At 45.3% G+C, this 14,478-nt stretch overlaps 1 protein-coding gene across 3 annotated transcripts in view; it reads right to left on the bottom strand.

The window, feature by feature from the left end:
* CLSTN1 (calsyntenin 1) overlaps nt 1–14,478 on the bottom strand; it is a 79,776-nt gene that overhangs the window by 27,161 nt on the left and 38,137 nt on the right. For 2 of the 3 annotated variants that reach the window (XM_082865417.1, XM_082865419.1), the window contains exons 2-4: nt 13,218–13,340; nt 1,603–1,632; nt 238–433 (exon numbers count right to left, since the gene is read on the bottom strand). In XM_082865417.1, coding sequence (XP_082721543.1) covers nt 238–433; nt 1,603–1,632; nt 13,218–13,340 — 349 coding nt within the window. The remainder of the gene's footprint in view (nt 1–237; nt 434–1,602; nt 1,633–13,217; nt 13,341–14,478) is intronic. The other variant, XM_082865418.1, reaches the window with a different exon arrangement.

The raw sequence follows: 14,478 nt of genomic DNA, 5'->3' as shown, positions 1-14,478 counted from the left end.
CTAGAGTATCTGGTGGGATAAAATTACTCATTTACTCAACACCTACTATGTGCCAGGCACTTGCTGGGACCCATACACAAGGGTAAACAGGATACCTGTCCTCAAAGAGCTTACAATCTCACTGGGGACAATTGGGAACTAGCCTCTGCCTCATGTTTCAAAAACAAGAAGTCTCGGGGCAGCGGCAACTGTCACCACTTTCCTTACACACACACGCTCTCTGTCCAGCTCACTTACTTATGAGACTTTTTCACGTTGGCCCCGTCAGGCCCCTTCCCGCAGTCGTAGGCCTGGATGGTGAATGTGTAGTCCTTCTGGAGTTCACAGTCCAGTTTCTCTTTTGAGCGAATGATTCCCTCGCCAGTGGATTTATCCACCACTACTGCATCAAAGGGGACATTCTGCCCATGAATTTTAAATCCACAAATCTCACCTAGGGAGTCAAAACAGCACGGGTTAGAGTTTCCGCCACACAAACAAAGGGCACACTCCCCTCCTCCCCCAAAGAAAATAAACAACAACAATTTGGCAGCCAGGGGTTTAGGGGGTCTGTGAACAAAGCAAGGGCACTTGTGCTTGGACAGGGGGTAAGTTCTGGGGCTTTAGTAAAAAGAAGCATGTTCTGGCTTTCCAAGCAACTTGTTTAAACTTTGCATCCATTCATGCAGGAATACAAAAGAGAAAGAGAAAAAATATAGACAGGCATTTCACAGGAGTACTTAAGAGAGCTCCAGGGCAAAGTAGTTTCATTAGCAAACAGCCAAGGCCTGATAACACGGAGAAACTGCCCAGCTTCCTGGGAGGGCTGCGCAGCTATTTTGATTTGGACCAGAGAGGAGGCTAGAAGGCACAGTTAAGTGTTGAGAGAGGAAGAAGCAGTGAGGCATAGGTTCAGCACCATTATTACAGAAAGTCTGTCAAAAAAAGAAAATATATCGAAGAAACAAGTCTTCCTGTGCAATGAGCCTGGCTAAAATTAGGGAATCAAAACAAACTACTGAATGAGAAAACGGTAGAAATACCAACTTTTCAGGCATCCATTTCAACAGCTATCAGCTACAATTAAGATACAGTTTCCAGTCTCGGGAGGGATTTGCTAGACTTGCCTTGTTTCGGACTTTATCCTATCAGACCTGAAAAAGAAGCCTGCCTGGGAACGTAAGCACATCCAAGTTGGTCTACAAGCTTATTTAGGAGTTAAAACCTAGGTTTCCATTCTGGCCCATGGGAGAATACATATAAATACTTTGATGTATGTCTAAAACTTCACAGAGTATATTTCACATAAAAGTAAAACTGAACTCTTCCAAAATTACAACTAGTAGAAAATGGTTACAAAGTGAATCTCTTAAATCCAATTTTAAAAAAAGGAACAGGATTATCCTTATAGTTCAAATGGATGTCTGATTTCCAGATATTTCTAACCAAGGGTCTGGTTACATACAATTTCCATCAATATACTTAAAAATAGAAATAAAGTAGGAGAATAAATAGGGGTAAGAGAACATGACAGTTTCTTCTGTTTAAGGGCTGATTCCCAATTTTATAAACGAAGTTAGTGGGTTAATGTTCATAAGAGGCATAGAAAGAACCCTTTATCACCTTCTTTGGTGACTGTCACCTCAAAACTCTCTAAAGGGAGAAAAGATAAACCCATGTCAGTAATACAGGAAAGAAGGAAGCCGAAACAATAAGGAAAAAAAAAAGTCAAAGATGCACATATTACACAGAAAAGCTTGACATAATTTAACAACAAATTCAGTAGCCAGCTTTAGCAGAACTGCATCTTCAGTAACAAAACATCTCTATGAATCCAACTTACCACAGATTACACTAGCCTAGTGATGAAATACCGCGATAAAGTCTCCTCACACCCTCAGGTGTCATGAGGATTCCTCTCTCCATGACCGCTTTGATGGTAACAGTTTCTAAGTCAGTCTAGTTGTTATTTTACAGTTTTCGGATTTTCATTTCCAAGCTAAGTTCTCAGTGGCTAGATTCTGGTAACTTTCAACTGGTCCTTAGATTTAACAGAACAGTTGGAGGAAAGGGTTTTACTTTAACACTTTGTTCTTGAGCTGAATAACAGCGTGTTCTCACCTAAAGTACCCAACCAAGGCAACAAACACAAAGCCCTCTTCTAATGGAACATATACTTAAATGCGAACTGAAACCAGATTCGGTACTAACTGTAGCGATGCTACAACGATCATGGCTTTTATTTTGTGAAAACAGCTCTTCTTCCAAGTCAATATAAATCCTGCTCACCTCACCCTGCGACCCCTACAGAGCAGAAACGAGACGATCAGGAGTCCCTCTCCCGGGACGCAGCGTGGCCTCGCCGGGGAAACCGTCCCTCCCACCAGAGGTTACACAGCCTCAATTCCCTGTTGTTGTTTTTTTTTAATGGTTTTACCACATATTTGCATATCCCTCAACAGTGTTGTTTCATTTTGTTTATTTTTGAGTTTCAAAAAATGGCCATCATATGGTGCGCGATTTTTGTGACTTGCTTTTTCACTCGACCTTTTCCAACCGTGCGTGTCTGAGATGCCTTCGTCCTCGTTGGCGTATGCAGTCACATAGTTCACTCACTCTCACCCCCCCGGTGAGTTAAAACATAAGCGCTTAAAACATTGCCCGGCACAAAGCAAGCGCTCCGCGAACGTTTGCTGTCACTGTAATTATTTTCTATTGTGTGAACACACCGTAACTCCAGTGTTTTGCTGTGTATGAACAAGGCTACGGTGGGTCCTTCTGTCCTGCTTCCTGGGCACATACACAGGCTCTCTCCAGATCTGTGCTGCCCGGTACCGGAGCCACTAGCCACGTGGGGCTGCTAAAAATTGAACTAAAATTCATATTTTAGTGCGTGATATTAAAAACTCAGTTCCTCGGTCGCAGTGGCTGCATTTCAAGGGCTCAACGGGCACACGTGACTAGTAACTACTGAATGGAGACGTGGACAGGGAATCCCACCACCATCACAAGCTCTACGGGACAGCACTGCTCAGAGTGGTGGGGGCAGACCCGCAGGTCAAGCCCAGCCAGGGCCTGCGAGCTGAAACGGCTCCTGTGTATCACTTCAGGACACGAGAAAAGTACATGAAATTCAAACTTCAGTGTCCACAAGTAATGTTTTATCAGGACACAGACCTACTAATGTCTCGCCTAGGGCTGCTTTCCCCTCCCCCGACAGTGGCACAGCTGGGTCACTGCCAAAGAGACCCTGTGGGCTGCAAAGCCTCGAAATCTCGCTACCAGCTTTTGACAGAAAGGCTGGCTGATCACTGCTCTGGAATCCACCATGAGCACAACAGCTGCGTCTAACTGTTTTCCAGAACGCTAAGTCACTAGCTTGCATTCACACTTTTCGGGTGTATACTAACACAGCATAGTACATGTTAAGGTACCAACACAGCATACTACGCGTTAAGGTACTAACACAGCATAGTACGCGTTAAGGTCAATCAGGTTGCCCTGCTTGAATTCACAGGTAACGTCTCGGTTTTTGACTTGGAGTTTGCTGTTCCGAAGAGGAAACTGTGAGGCCGCCCCACATCGCTCACCGCGACGGCACGTGCTTTGCCGACAAGGCGGCTGTGTAGGGAAGTGAGATTTAAGACCCTGGGACGAAGCGTCTGACCTGGGTGATGCCGCCTACTTGGTGCATTGCTGAGTAAGAGTTTAAAGACACTCATCATTCAGGCAATGTCCTTGAGACTGCTTCTGAGATTATGAGGAGAGTGGAACTGTTTGCCAAAAGCTGAAACTCCCTCAGTCACTCCTTCAGGCTATCAGGCTAGGAGGAGGGGGAGGGAGGACTCCGAGGGTAGGAAAGCACCGGGGTGTTTCCAGTCGATACTTCAGGTGTCCGGGAAAGGCTGTATTGATAAGGTAATGTCAGAGTAGAAACCAGAGGAAACTAAGGGAGCAAACCACATGCTCATCTGGGGAAGAGTTCCACAGAGAGGGAACAGTGAGTACAAAGGTCCTGAGGCAGACCTGGGCCTGGCCCGGCTCAGGAACAAGGAGGTGTGCGCTGCTCAGTGGCTGAGCACAGGGGAGGACAAAAGATGAGGTGAGATACAGACAAGCAACCTGAAGCTACGGCAGCTACTACACAATTGCTGCTTCTCCCCCAAGTGAGGAGGGCATGACTGGAGGGTTCTGAGCAGAGAAATAAATAAATATGGCTCATAGTCTGAAAGAATCCATCTGACTGCTGTGCCGAAAATACGTCTGTCAGAGGGCAAAGGTGGATGCTGGAGTGACCCAGGCAGAGATGCTGAAGGACACAGCAGGGAGGACACGGGACGCTGGGAAGTGGTCAGATGGGTTTTGAAAGTAAGGCCAAGGCTGAGGGATTCTGAGTGAGAAACTGCAAAGGATGAAGTTGCCTTCAGCCGACATGGGGAGAAACCATGGAAGGAAGGTCCAGAGGGAGGAATGGGGGGTTGTACTTCCACTTTGAACACGTGCCTCTACCACGATTTGTTACGGAATAACACCTCAAACGGATGATTATCAAATCTAAGAATAGACGTTATTCTGAAACTCATGTATTTCCAGGCTGCTCTCTAGAAGACAGGAACTATTTACAACGAGAACAGCAAAAACATACATGTGTTACCTTTGCCACATACCCCACCGATTGTACCTAAGTCACTACTCAAATGGGCTACATCATTAGGACCTGGTGCCTCAGATCCACGGTGCTCATTACACAGCTAGGTCAACTGGGTCCTTTTGCCTGGAATGATTTAAAACCATCTCGCCGGCTGGCAGCTTGATGCAACAGGAGCAGCATGAAGTTCACCCGGGGCAGACCTGGGCTTTCCGTACCACCTGCGTGGCCCTCATGTCTCTGCTGGGTCTTCTAAGCCATCGTCTGCACACTGGCTAGTACACGCATTTCTTGGGGTCCATCTACTCGTCCAACCGGGGACCCCGATTCTAATGAGGAAGACGGATCCGACTGGAACAGGCGAGGGGCGAGTGAATGAGTGAAAGCGACTGCAGTATTTCAGATGAGATCTGATGAGGGCTAGACTTAGGCGGTGTCAGCAGGAAATATTTAAGGGATTTCAGGAGGATGGACAGGACTTTGCAGCCCACTGGGCAGAGAGAGTGAGAGGGTTGGGAGGAACGCCCGGGTTTTCAGCTGATGGTGCCCTTTAGGGAACTGAGGTGCAGAGAAAAGAGGAGGAGATTCACGGAAAAGGTGTTTGGCCTGTTTATCCCAAGCAAACTTCTCGCTTGTTTGTTTGCTGGAGGATTTTAAAGCCCCACATTCACTGGATGCAGATAAAGACCTTTCTCTTTAACATAACTACAATCACATTACACAGCCAACAAAATGAACAATAATATCCCTTGGATATTTTCATAGGGAGTATCCTACTGCCTCTCGTTCAGTGTATGATTTTCCTCCGCCAAACCAGGGACCAATTTCTGTCAATAACTCTCCTGGGAGCTGATCTTTCTAAACTTTCAAGTGGTCGTTGATTCATTCTTCTCCCCTCTCCTTCACACTTGTGCGTACAGTTCTAGTGACACACGTATGACCGTTACATACGTGTGGTTACGTGGGAGCCGCATGTATCAGGTGGAGCTGCACCATGGTGATCACACAGAAAGTGCACCTCTGCCCTCTGCATCCTCTGGCTGCTCTCCCAGACTCAGCCTTCTCCCAACCTCAGCAAAGAAGGATCCCTCAAAAATCACCTCTCGTTTTGTTTTCTTTCTGTCCTGTTCCTTCCCACTCAATCCAGACCACGTACCGTTGCTCCGCTAGATGAATCCCGTCATATCTGAAACGCCCCACCAGGTTTCCTGGACGACCCCTCTAGCTGTGATGGCCTCAGAATGCACCAAACCCTCCCCTGTCTCTCTCCACTCTTCATTCCCTTTAGATCATCTAAAATAGTCAAAAGAATTTTTAAAAAGCAAAACATAAAAATATAACAATGGGTGAACGCAGCAAAGTAGAGATATGACTTCTCGCCATCCAGCTGCATCCAGGTTCTTGGCCGACAGTGTTTTCTCTTCTGTCCCTTTGGTTTCTGGCTGGCCTGGCATTCTTTCTCCGTCTTCTTCCAAATCTGAATTTGGTCTCAAACTCTTCCCCAAACGAGAGGGGTGTCTCTAGAGCCTCTCCTGCAGCCTCACCAGCTCTGGTGCCGTCCTGCCCTCACACCACACTGCTAATGGAGATCACGGGCGCCACTCCAACATTTAGGGCTCGGGGAAGCCCCTGGAGGTCCAGTGGTTAGGACTCCACGCTTTCACTGCAGGGGAAAGCAGGTTTGGTCCCTGGTCAGGGAATTGAGATCCCACAAGCCGTGACGTGGGGGAAAAAGAAAAAAAAAAAAAAACAACCCACTTAGGGTCCTCTGGTGGCAACAGCTATCCATTCCAGCTAACTCAGCGAAAGGGCCTTCACTGAAGAGCCACTGGGAACTCATGGAATTGACTGCAGGCCAGAGAAAGGGACTTAGGAAACTGTCAGAAACCAAGGCAGCTTGAGAGACCAGCAAAGAGGAGCCACAACAGTCCCAGAGCAAAATGGTCTGGACAGGAATGAATGTGACCACACCTGGTATCAGCGCCTTTGTCCCTCTGCTCGATATTCACATCCCAAGAGGGAGCATCCGGTCGGCCCTGCTAGGCTCATGCGTGTGCCTGGCTGGGGAAAGCAGGGTGATGGGCTGTACAGCCACCGACCTGGACCCAACAGGAAAGAGACCAGGGGCTGTTAAGGGAAAACGGACACTTCCTGAGCAGCAAGTGTCCACTACAACGTCCCCGCTAATCCAACTCTCCTCCCTAACCCACTTGTCTCTCCTTGGCGTCTCTCCACACCCACCAGCTGGACATCCAGGCTGACTCTTATTTATGGCGACTTTTGACTTCCTTGTTTACTGGTCCAGGCTTGTTTCTAGAACAAGCTCACGTGTGGCTCTAATCAGAATAGGTTTTCAAGATACCTTAAAAGTACAAAAAGCATACACCCAAGGGTTATGTCCTCCAAGCTCCTCAGACTGCTGCAATGGTTCTCAAATTTCAGTGTGCCAAGAACTGCCTCAGAAGCTCGTTGAAAATGTAGTCTGCCAGGTCCCATTCCCAGAACTTCTGACTCAGCAGCTCTGAGGCAGAGCTCAGTAATCTAATAAGCACTGCCAGGTGGCTCCAATGCAGATGGGCTGCAGTGCGTACTTGAGAGACTGGCCCATCAGTGGTTTCCAAACCTCACGGGCTGGTTACAGATTTCTAAACTGTGCTCCTGCAAGTACAGACTCACACAGGCAAGAGTCGAACAGGGGAACCTGCACTCAACGGATGGGCCCCAGGACCATCTAGATGAATGTATTAGGTTAAGCCACATGAATACGCCATTTCTGTATGTTGAAAATGTCAAAATATTTGAGAAAATGGAATTTCAGGAATTTTACGTGATTCAGCCTGGTATAAGGCAGTAATCAGCTGAGTAGCCGTTTTAAATAAGTATGGATCCGATGTCAGGACACAAACTTGATTAGAAAACCACGTGCAAGGTAACACCCCGTCCATTCAACTTAACAACAGAAACCGTGCAGCCCTGAGCTCACTTCCAACCCTCTGCTCCTCCACAAGCCACACGAGCTAACTATTCACCCACCTCTTTGGAAGCCCTGCCAGCTCCCACCTCTGCCCCAGCCTCCCCTCCGCCCTTCACTGCCCTTGGACCTCCTTCCCATCCTTGACAGGAGCTCAAGCCTACCTTTGAAAATCACCTCCTTTCCTTTTTTTTTTTTTTTTTAATTTATTTATTTATTTTTGGCTGTGTTGAGTCTTTCATTTCTGTGCGAGGGCTTTCTCTAGTTGCGGCAAGCGGGGGCCACGCTTCATCACGGTGCGCGGGCCTCTCACTATCGCGGCCTCTCTTGTTGCGGAGCACAGGCTCCAGACGCACAGGCTCAGTAGTTGTGGCTCATGGGCCCAGCCGCTCTGTGGCATTTGGGATCCTCCCAGACCAGGGCTCGAGTCCGTGTCCCCTGCATTGGCAGGCAGATTCTCAACCACTGCACCACCGGGGAAGCCCCCCTTTCCTTTTTTAACCCCCATCACCTTGCCTTTTCATGAACTACAGTCCACACTGCTCTGCCTCTCTCACCTGACACTGAACTATAAACATCCTGGCAACCCTGCTTAACTCTCTGACAACGCTGGTTTTGCCTTCCCACCTAGATGATCAGTGTTTTGAGAAATGCTTTTTTGCATTCTCTGGAAGACTTAGCAAAGCTACCTCATATCTAATGATTATTGATCTCAAACCTTTCCTGGAGGCAAATGCATCCAACATGAGTTCACTCTAGTCAGTAACTGTTAATAAGAAGTTTCTGTCCTGACATCCGGATCCTTACCTAGTTAAAACTGCTACTCAACTGATTATTGCCTTATGCTAGGCTGAATCACATAAAATTTCTGACATTCCATTTTTTCAAATATTTTGACATTTTCAACGTGCAAAAATGGCATTTTCATGTGGCTTAACCTAACACATCCAACTCATTGCTGCAAACACAACGCCAGCCCAGCTGCACATGCTGAAAAAGCAAAACTGGGCAGACGTGTGGTAGTGAAGCCCTATGGAGAAAAGCAGCACAGATCTGAGCTGGTTCTAATATCAACAAAAGTAAACTTCCCGTTCTCACCCTGAAATTTCTTTTGGATTCCATTCGTATCATAATTGTTTTAACTAATCGTGTAGAATGTCTGTACTCAGTCTAGGAAGGCAGGAAAAAGAATGCTTCTGGAACCACCTACTAAAGGGAAGAGCTTCAAAAAGGGGGACGGGGGGCTTCCCTGGTGGTGCAGTTGAGAGTTGAGAGTCCGCCTGCCGAGGCGGGGAACGCGGGTTCGTGCCCCAGTCTGGGAAGATCCCACATGCCGCGGAGCAGCTGGGCCCGTGAGCCACGGCCGCTGGGCCTGCGCGTCCGGAGCCTGTGCTCCGCAACGGGAGGGGCCGCGGCTGTGAGAGGCCCGCGTACCGCAAAAAAAAAAAAAAAAAAAAAAAAAAAGGGGGAGGGGGGTGGGGAGTGCAGGGTGTTCAGCTTCCGATACAGGCAGTGAAGAAGGGGTAACCGTCAAAACAGCAACAACGTGGCCTGTGAAGTGGTCCCAGCTTTTAGCTCCCCATTAAATATATAAAACGTACAATACATGTTCTTACCCTCACCTCTACTCAGGCTTTCAGCAGATTAAGAAAAGGGGCTGAGTAAGGAATTGAGTCGTTTCGATTTCCTAAAATACATGACAAAGAGCAAGACTTTATTCTCTTAGTTTTACCCCCAAGAAAACAATGTGGGCCAGACCCTGTGGGCTTCACATGAATGTCTGATGAGTGACAACTTACAACACACTTTGGTGACCAGGCTTCCCACATTACACAGGTAATTATTTCGGAGGCTGCATGAGTAATCTCCTGTGGTTACCCACACACAGGTCCTGTGATGGGATGAGACTGTGGACCAGAATGTTTACAACGTGGTGAAGTCAATATCACGAGAGCTGACCCGGTGAAACTAAGAATCACGCAGCAGTCTGACCGCCTGGCTCGAAGGCAGCGCGGCTGTTTGTGAGCTGTGCAATCTTGAGCAAACTCACTCGTTCCTTCTACAAATATCTATGGAAGTGTCAACTAGTCCCAGGTGCTGGTCTAGGGACCAGGGATTAAATGGAGAATACAGGAGTCATGCTGCTGACAGGCATGCTCTGAGTCTCTGTTTCTTTATATGGAAAATGGGGGCATGAGAGTACCCACCGCGTGAGATTGCTGGAAGGAATCAGACAGAGTAACTGTGCAGAGCCCTGAGAACACCCTTGGCCACGCTGAAGAGCTCAATAAATGTCAGATGTGCCCGCTGCCTCCACCACCACCATCATCATGGTGTTAAAATAAACTCAACGTTGCCACCAAAACCAACCTAAGATCAAAATAAGGCTCCAGACCTAGCCTCTGCTTTACACAAAAGTTATTTAAGAAATCAGTGAGAAAATGGAACACTATGAAGACTATTAGAGAAAGATGGAAAAACAGTTCTCACAGAACGTCAAGTAAAGAAATATTTTTAAAAGGTTCATAACAGCAGCAGCAAACACTGTACACAGTACCTACTACACAGCAGGCATTGTTTTAAGCTCTTCATATTTATACATAAATAAGTTAATATTCCCCAAACCCTGTAAGGTATGTGATATTATCCTCATTTTACAAGAGATGAAAAGTGAGGCACAGAGATTTTACGTAATTTGCCCAAAGCCACACAGCCAGTAAGTTTCAGAGCCAGGATTCAAGCACAGGCTGCTGACTCTAGGGTCTGTTTTCCTCCGTACCCGTCTGCTACAGCCTCGTAGGGGCAGTGTTCTGTATAGCAGCTGGATGGGTAGTTGGATGGGTACCATGGCAACAGAAGAGGGAAGGAGACAGGTGTTCCCTTCCCTGGACTGTGCAGCTACTCACTTTGGTAGGATGAGGACCATGCTTCAGGAAGAGTAGATGAGCATCAATTCCACCCCTGGGTGCATAACCAAGAGAACTGAAAACTGATGTCCACACAGAAACTCGTACACGAATGTTCACAGCAGCATTATTCACAATCACCACAAAGTGCAAACAATTCTGATGCCCATTACTGATGGACGAATGAATGAAATGTGGTCCATCCGTACATCGAAATATTATTTGGCAATAAAAAGGAATGAAGGGCATGCCACAACATGGGTGAACCTTCAAATCATCATGCTAAGTGAAAGACGCTAGTCACAAAAAGCCACATGTTGTATTTATATGAAATACCCAGAAAAGGCAAACCCATAAACAAGGAGTAGACTAGTGGTGGCCAAGGGGAGTGATTGCTAGCAGGTGCAAGGGCTTCTTCTGGGGGAGATGAAATGTTGTGGAACTAGACAGTGGCTGATGGCTGGACAATCTTATGAATATACTAAAAACCAGTGAACTGTACACTTTAACAACTGCATACATTATGGTACATGAATTGTATTTTTAAAAATAGAATATAAGAGCAACTGTGCTCCCCTGTGAAAATCTCCAGAAGGAAAATACTTACTTTTTCTGTCCACTATGGCAAATACAATCAAGTTACCACTATACTTGGCTCTAAAGTGTTTCTCTATATCGTTTTTTAAAATCCCAATATGTAACTTTGGCACACCAATAAAAAAATACCTGAGAATCTCTAAAAACATAAAACTTTATAAGTATTATTTCATTCACAGTAATAAAGTTTTGATAAATGACCCAATAAAATTAAATCCAATGAGAAAGAAAAACTAAGTAACTTTTTAATATGACTTCAAAGTTAGCATTCACTGTACATTTCATTTCCTACTTCCCTTCCTTTGTACCTTCCTGTGGTGCCACATACAGCACCAGAGCGAAGAGCCATCCTGCCTGGGCTGGAATCTGGCCTCTGCCACATACTAGCTGTGTGACCCAGAGCAAAGTTAGCAGCTCTGTGCCTCGGCTTCCTCTTTTTTTAAAACAGGGGTGGCAGGAAGCATACTTACCTCAAAAGGTTGCTGTGGATTAAACACAAATGCGTATTTGTAAAGCACTTACAACAGTGCCTGGGACACAAAATGCTTTATAAGTGTTATATATCACGAGTGATGTAATAGGACAGAGCTCCACCAGCAACAGGACTGGACACAGATGAGAATTCATAAAGAGAGGCCTGGGGGAGTAAATACAAAACTCCTGACAGCAATCACTTCTCAGAACGTGTGAGATGTCAGAGATGTACAAGTCCCCTCAGAAACATGAGCTAGATAACCCCATCAAGGTTATTTACAAGGCACTGAAACATCACACCCATAAGGAGGAACCGCATATAATAACCAAAGGTGTCGCATGCAAAGTGTGTGTATATATGTATATGCAAACACTCAAAAATCTAGCTATTCACAGAGGAAACCACTAGGTAATGCTAAAAATGATTTTACATTGGGGGTGGGGGGGAACAAACAAACAAAAAAATCCCCTTGGCTACCAGACAGACACTACGCCTAGCACAGAGCGCTTCCTCTACCATCCATCTAACTGGATTTCTGTCTAAAAACCAATAAACAAGTAAAACTAACTGGAACTGACTCCAATACCATAAGCTGCTTCTCGGGTTACTTTCCTGGAAATGGGATGTGGCACTTGAACGGAAAGAAGAACAACTTCATTTTTTAAATAGCTCTTCAGAGGCAGCCTCACATCACTGCCGCCATCTACCATATGAAATTTAACGTACGGAATGATCTACAAGAGCTACTGAATTTTTCTCATTTGTCCCGAGGCAAACAGAACAAACAGAAATTTTGTTCTGGAGAAACATCATGCAGAAACTGCTCTTTAAAAATTAACTTCGCGACGTCAATTCTGACTATCAGAATTGACAGTCAATTCTGACAAAGAAAGGGTGAAGCAGCCCGTTCCTCCACCAGTTAAGGAAGTTACTATGGCCCCGACGTAAAGCAAGGACAGTTCTGATTTGCAAAGTGCTACTGAATGCTAGCAAAGCAGCAAATCTCCAAAGCAACCCTAGAGATTTGTCCCTATAAACACTTCGCTGACAATCTTATGAAGTAACTCACGTTAAAAATTTACTGAAAGTAAAATCTAAGCCCAAAGAATTCATTTATAAAAGATTGCTCAATGTCTTTAAATAAGTCTTTTCAGGTAACTAAAACCTAGGCAGTGTAAGGAAAATCTTGAGCCGTAATTACCTAGATCCTCGCCGTGCATGGACCAGTAGCACCAGGGAACAGGTTAGAAAGGCAGAATCCCAGGTCCTCCCAGACCCACTGTATCTAAACTTGCATTTTTTTTTTTTAAGGTTGCATTTTAACACGATCCCTGTGCTCTGCATGAATGCTGAAGTTTGAGATGCACTGGTCTAGATGCTCTCTCTCTGGTTACATCCAGACAAGCAACACAGTGATGCAATTAAATATTTTGCTTTTCAACAAGTACCGGCTTTTGGGGGGGGGGGTCAGGTACCCCAACTCTTAAAATTAAAAGGAAAAAAAAATGGTACGTGGGGGCCATACACAACCCTTCGCTATCAAGACATTCTCAGAAAGGCTCAGAAACAACCCAAAGGGGATGTGTGAAATGTTTCCCACAAGCCCAAGCTCATGGGGAGTGAACAAAGACACGCTGGTACCTGCAAAGCGCAGAGGTGCATCTTTGTCCAGGGCGATCAGTGGCGGGTCGAGGAGCACGGTGCTGTCACTCTCCGTAACTAAGCCGTGATACGTGGGCTCCAGCCACGGCTTGTGCTTGTTGACTGTGTTCAAAAACAGAAAAAGGAGAAAGGACATAGGCCAGGTTAGAATTATTATTTTCAACTCGACTGCTTTTGAAGACACACATCCATTATTAAAACAATAAAACTCTCATGAGTTCGGAAGGCCACGCTGCTATTTTTTGTGGCCAAGTTTGATATCAACGCCCAAATGGGATGAAATTCTAAAGTGATGTAGAAATTATCTGAGGCCATGAAGCAACCAAAAATAAGAAATAAATTGCTCTAGAAATTGAAAGAAAGAAAAAAGACTGATGGTTATGGACGGTATCATATCTTACTATCTCTGTTTTCTGCCTCTCTTAGAAAAGTTACAAATAAAATATGTTGTTTCTTGGATTAAGAGATACAAAATAAACAAGGTCCTACTGCATAGCACAGGGAACTATATTCAGTATCTTCTAATAAACTATAATGGAAAAGAATCTGAGAAAGAATAATATATTTGGTTGGACAAAAAGTTTGTATGGATTTTTCTGTAAGATGTTATGGAAAACCGCGAATGAACTTCTTGGCCAACCTAATATATAAAGAACATATATATAAAAGAATATATATATATACACATTTTATATATATATATAAAAAGACAGAATCACTTTGCTGTAAACCAGAAACTAACACATTGTAAATCAACCATACTTCAAAAAAAAAACTTTTTAAAGACGTACAAACTACTATGTATAAAATAGATACGCAACAAGAATATATTGTACGGCACAGAGAAATATAGCCATTATTAGGTAAAACTTTATTTTTTTTAATTTTTTTAAATTTATTTATTTATTTTTGGCTGCTTTGGGGTCTTCGTTGCTGTGTGCAGGCTCTCTCTAGTTGTGGCAAGCAGGGGCTATTCTTCGTTGCGGTGCATAGGCTTCTCACTGCGGTGGCTTCTCATTGTGGAGCACGGGCTCAGCAGTTGTGGCTCGCGGGCTCTAGAGCACGGGCTCAGCAGTTGCAGCACACGGGCTTAGTTGCTCCGCAGCATGTGGGATCTTCCCCGACCAGGGCTCAAACCCGTGTCCCCTGCATTGGCAGACGGATTCTTAACAACTGCACCATCAGGGAAGTCCCTAGGAGTGTAATCTTTAAAGGAGTGTAATCTAAAAAATACTGAACC

Source organism: Leucopleurus acutus (assembly GCF_964270905.1).
Source record: "Leucopleurus acutus genome assembly, chromosome: 2".
Taxonomy (NCBI): Eukaryota; Metazoa; Chordata; class Mammalia; order Artiodactyla; family Delphinidae; genus Leucopleurus; species Leucopleurus acutus.
This window is presented reverse-complemented; position numbering and strand designations above follow the sequence as displayed.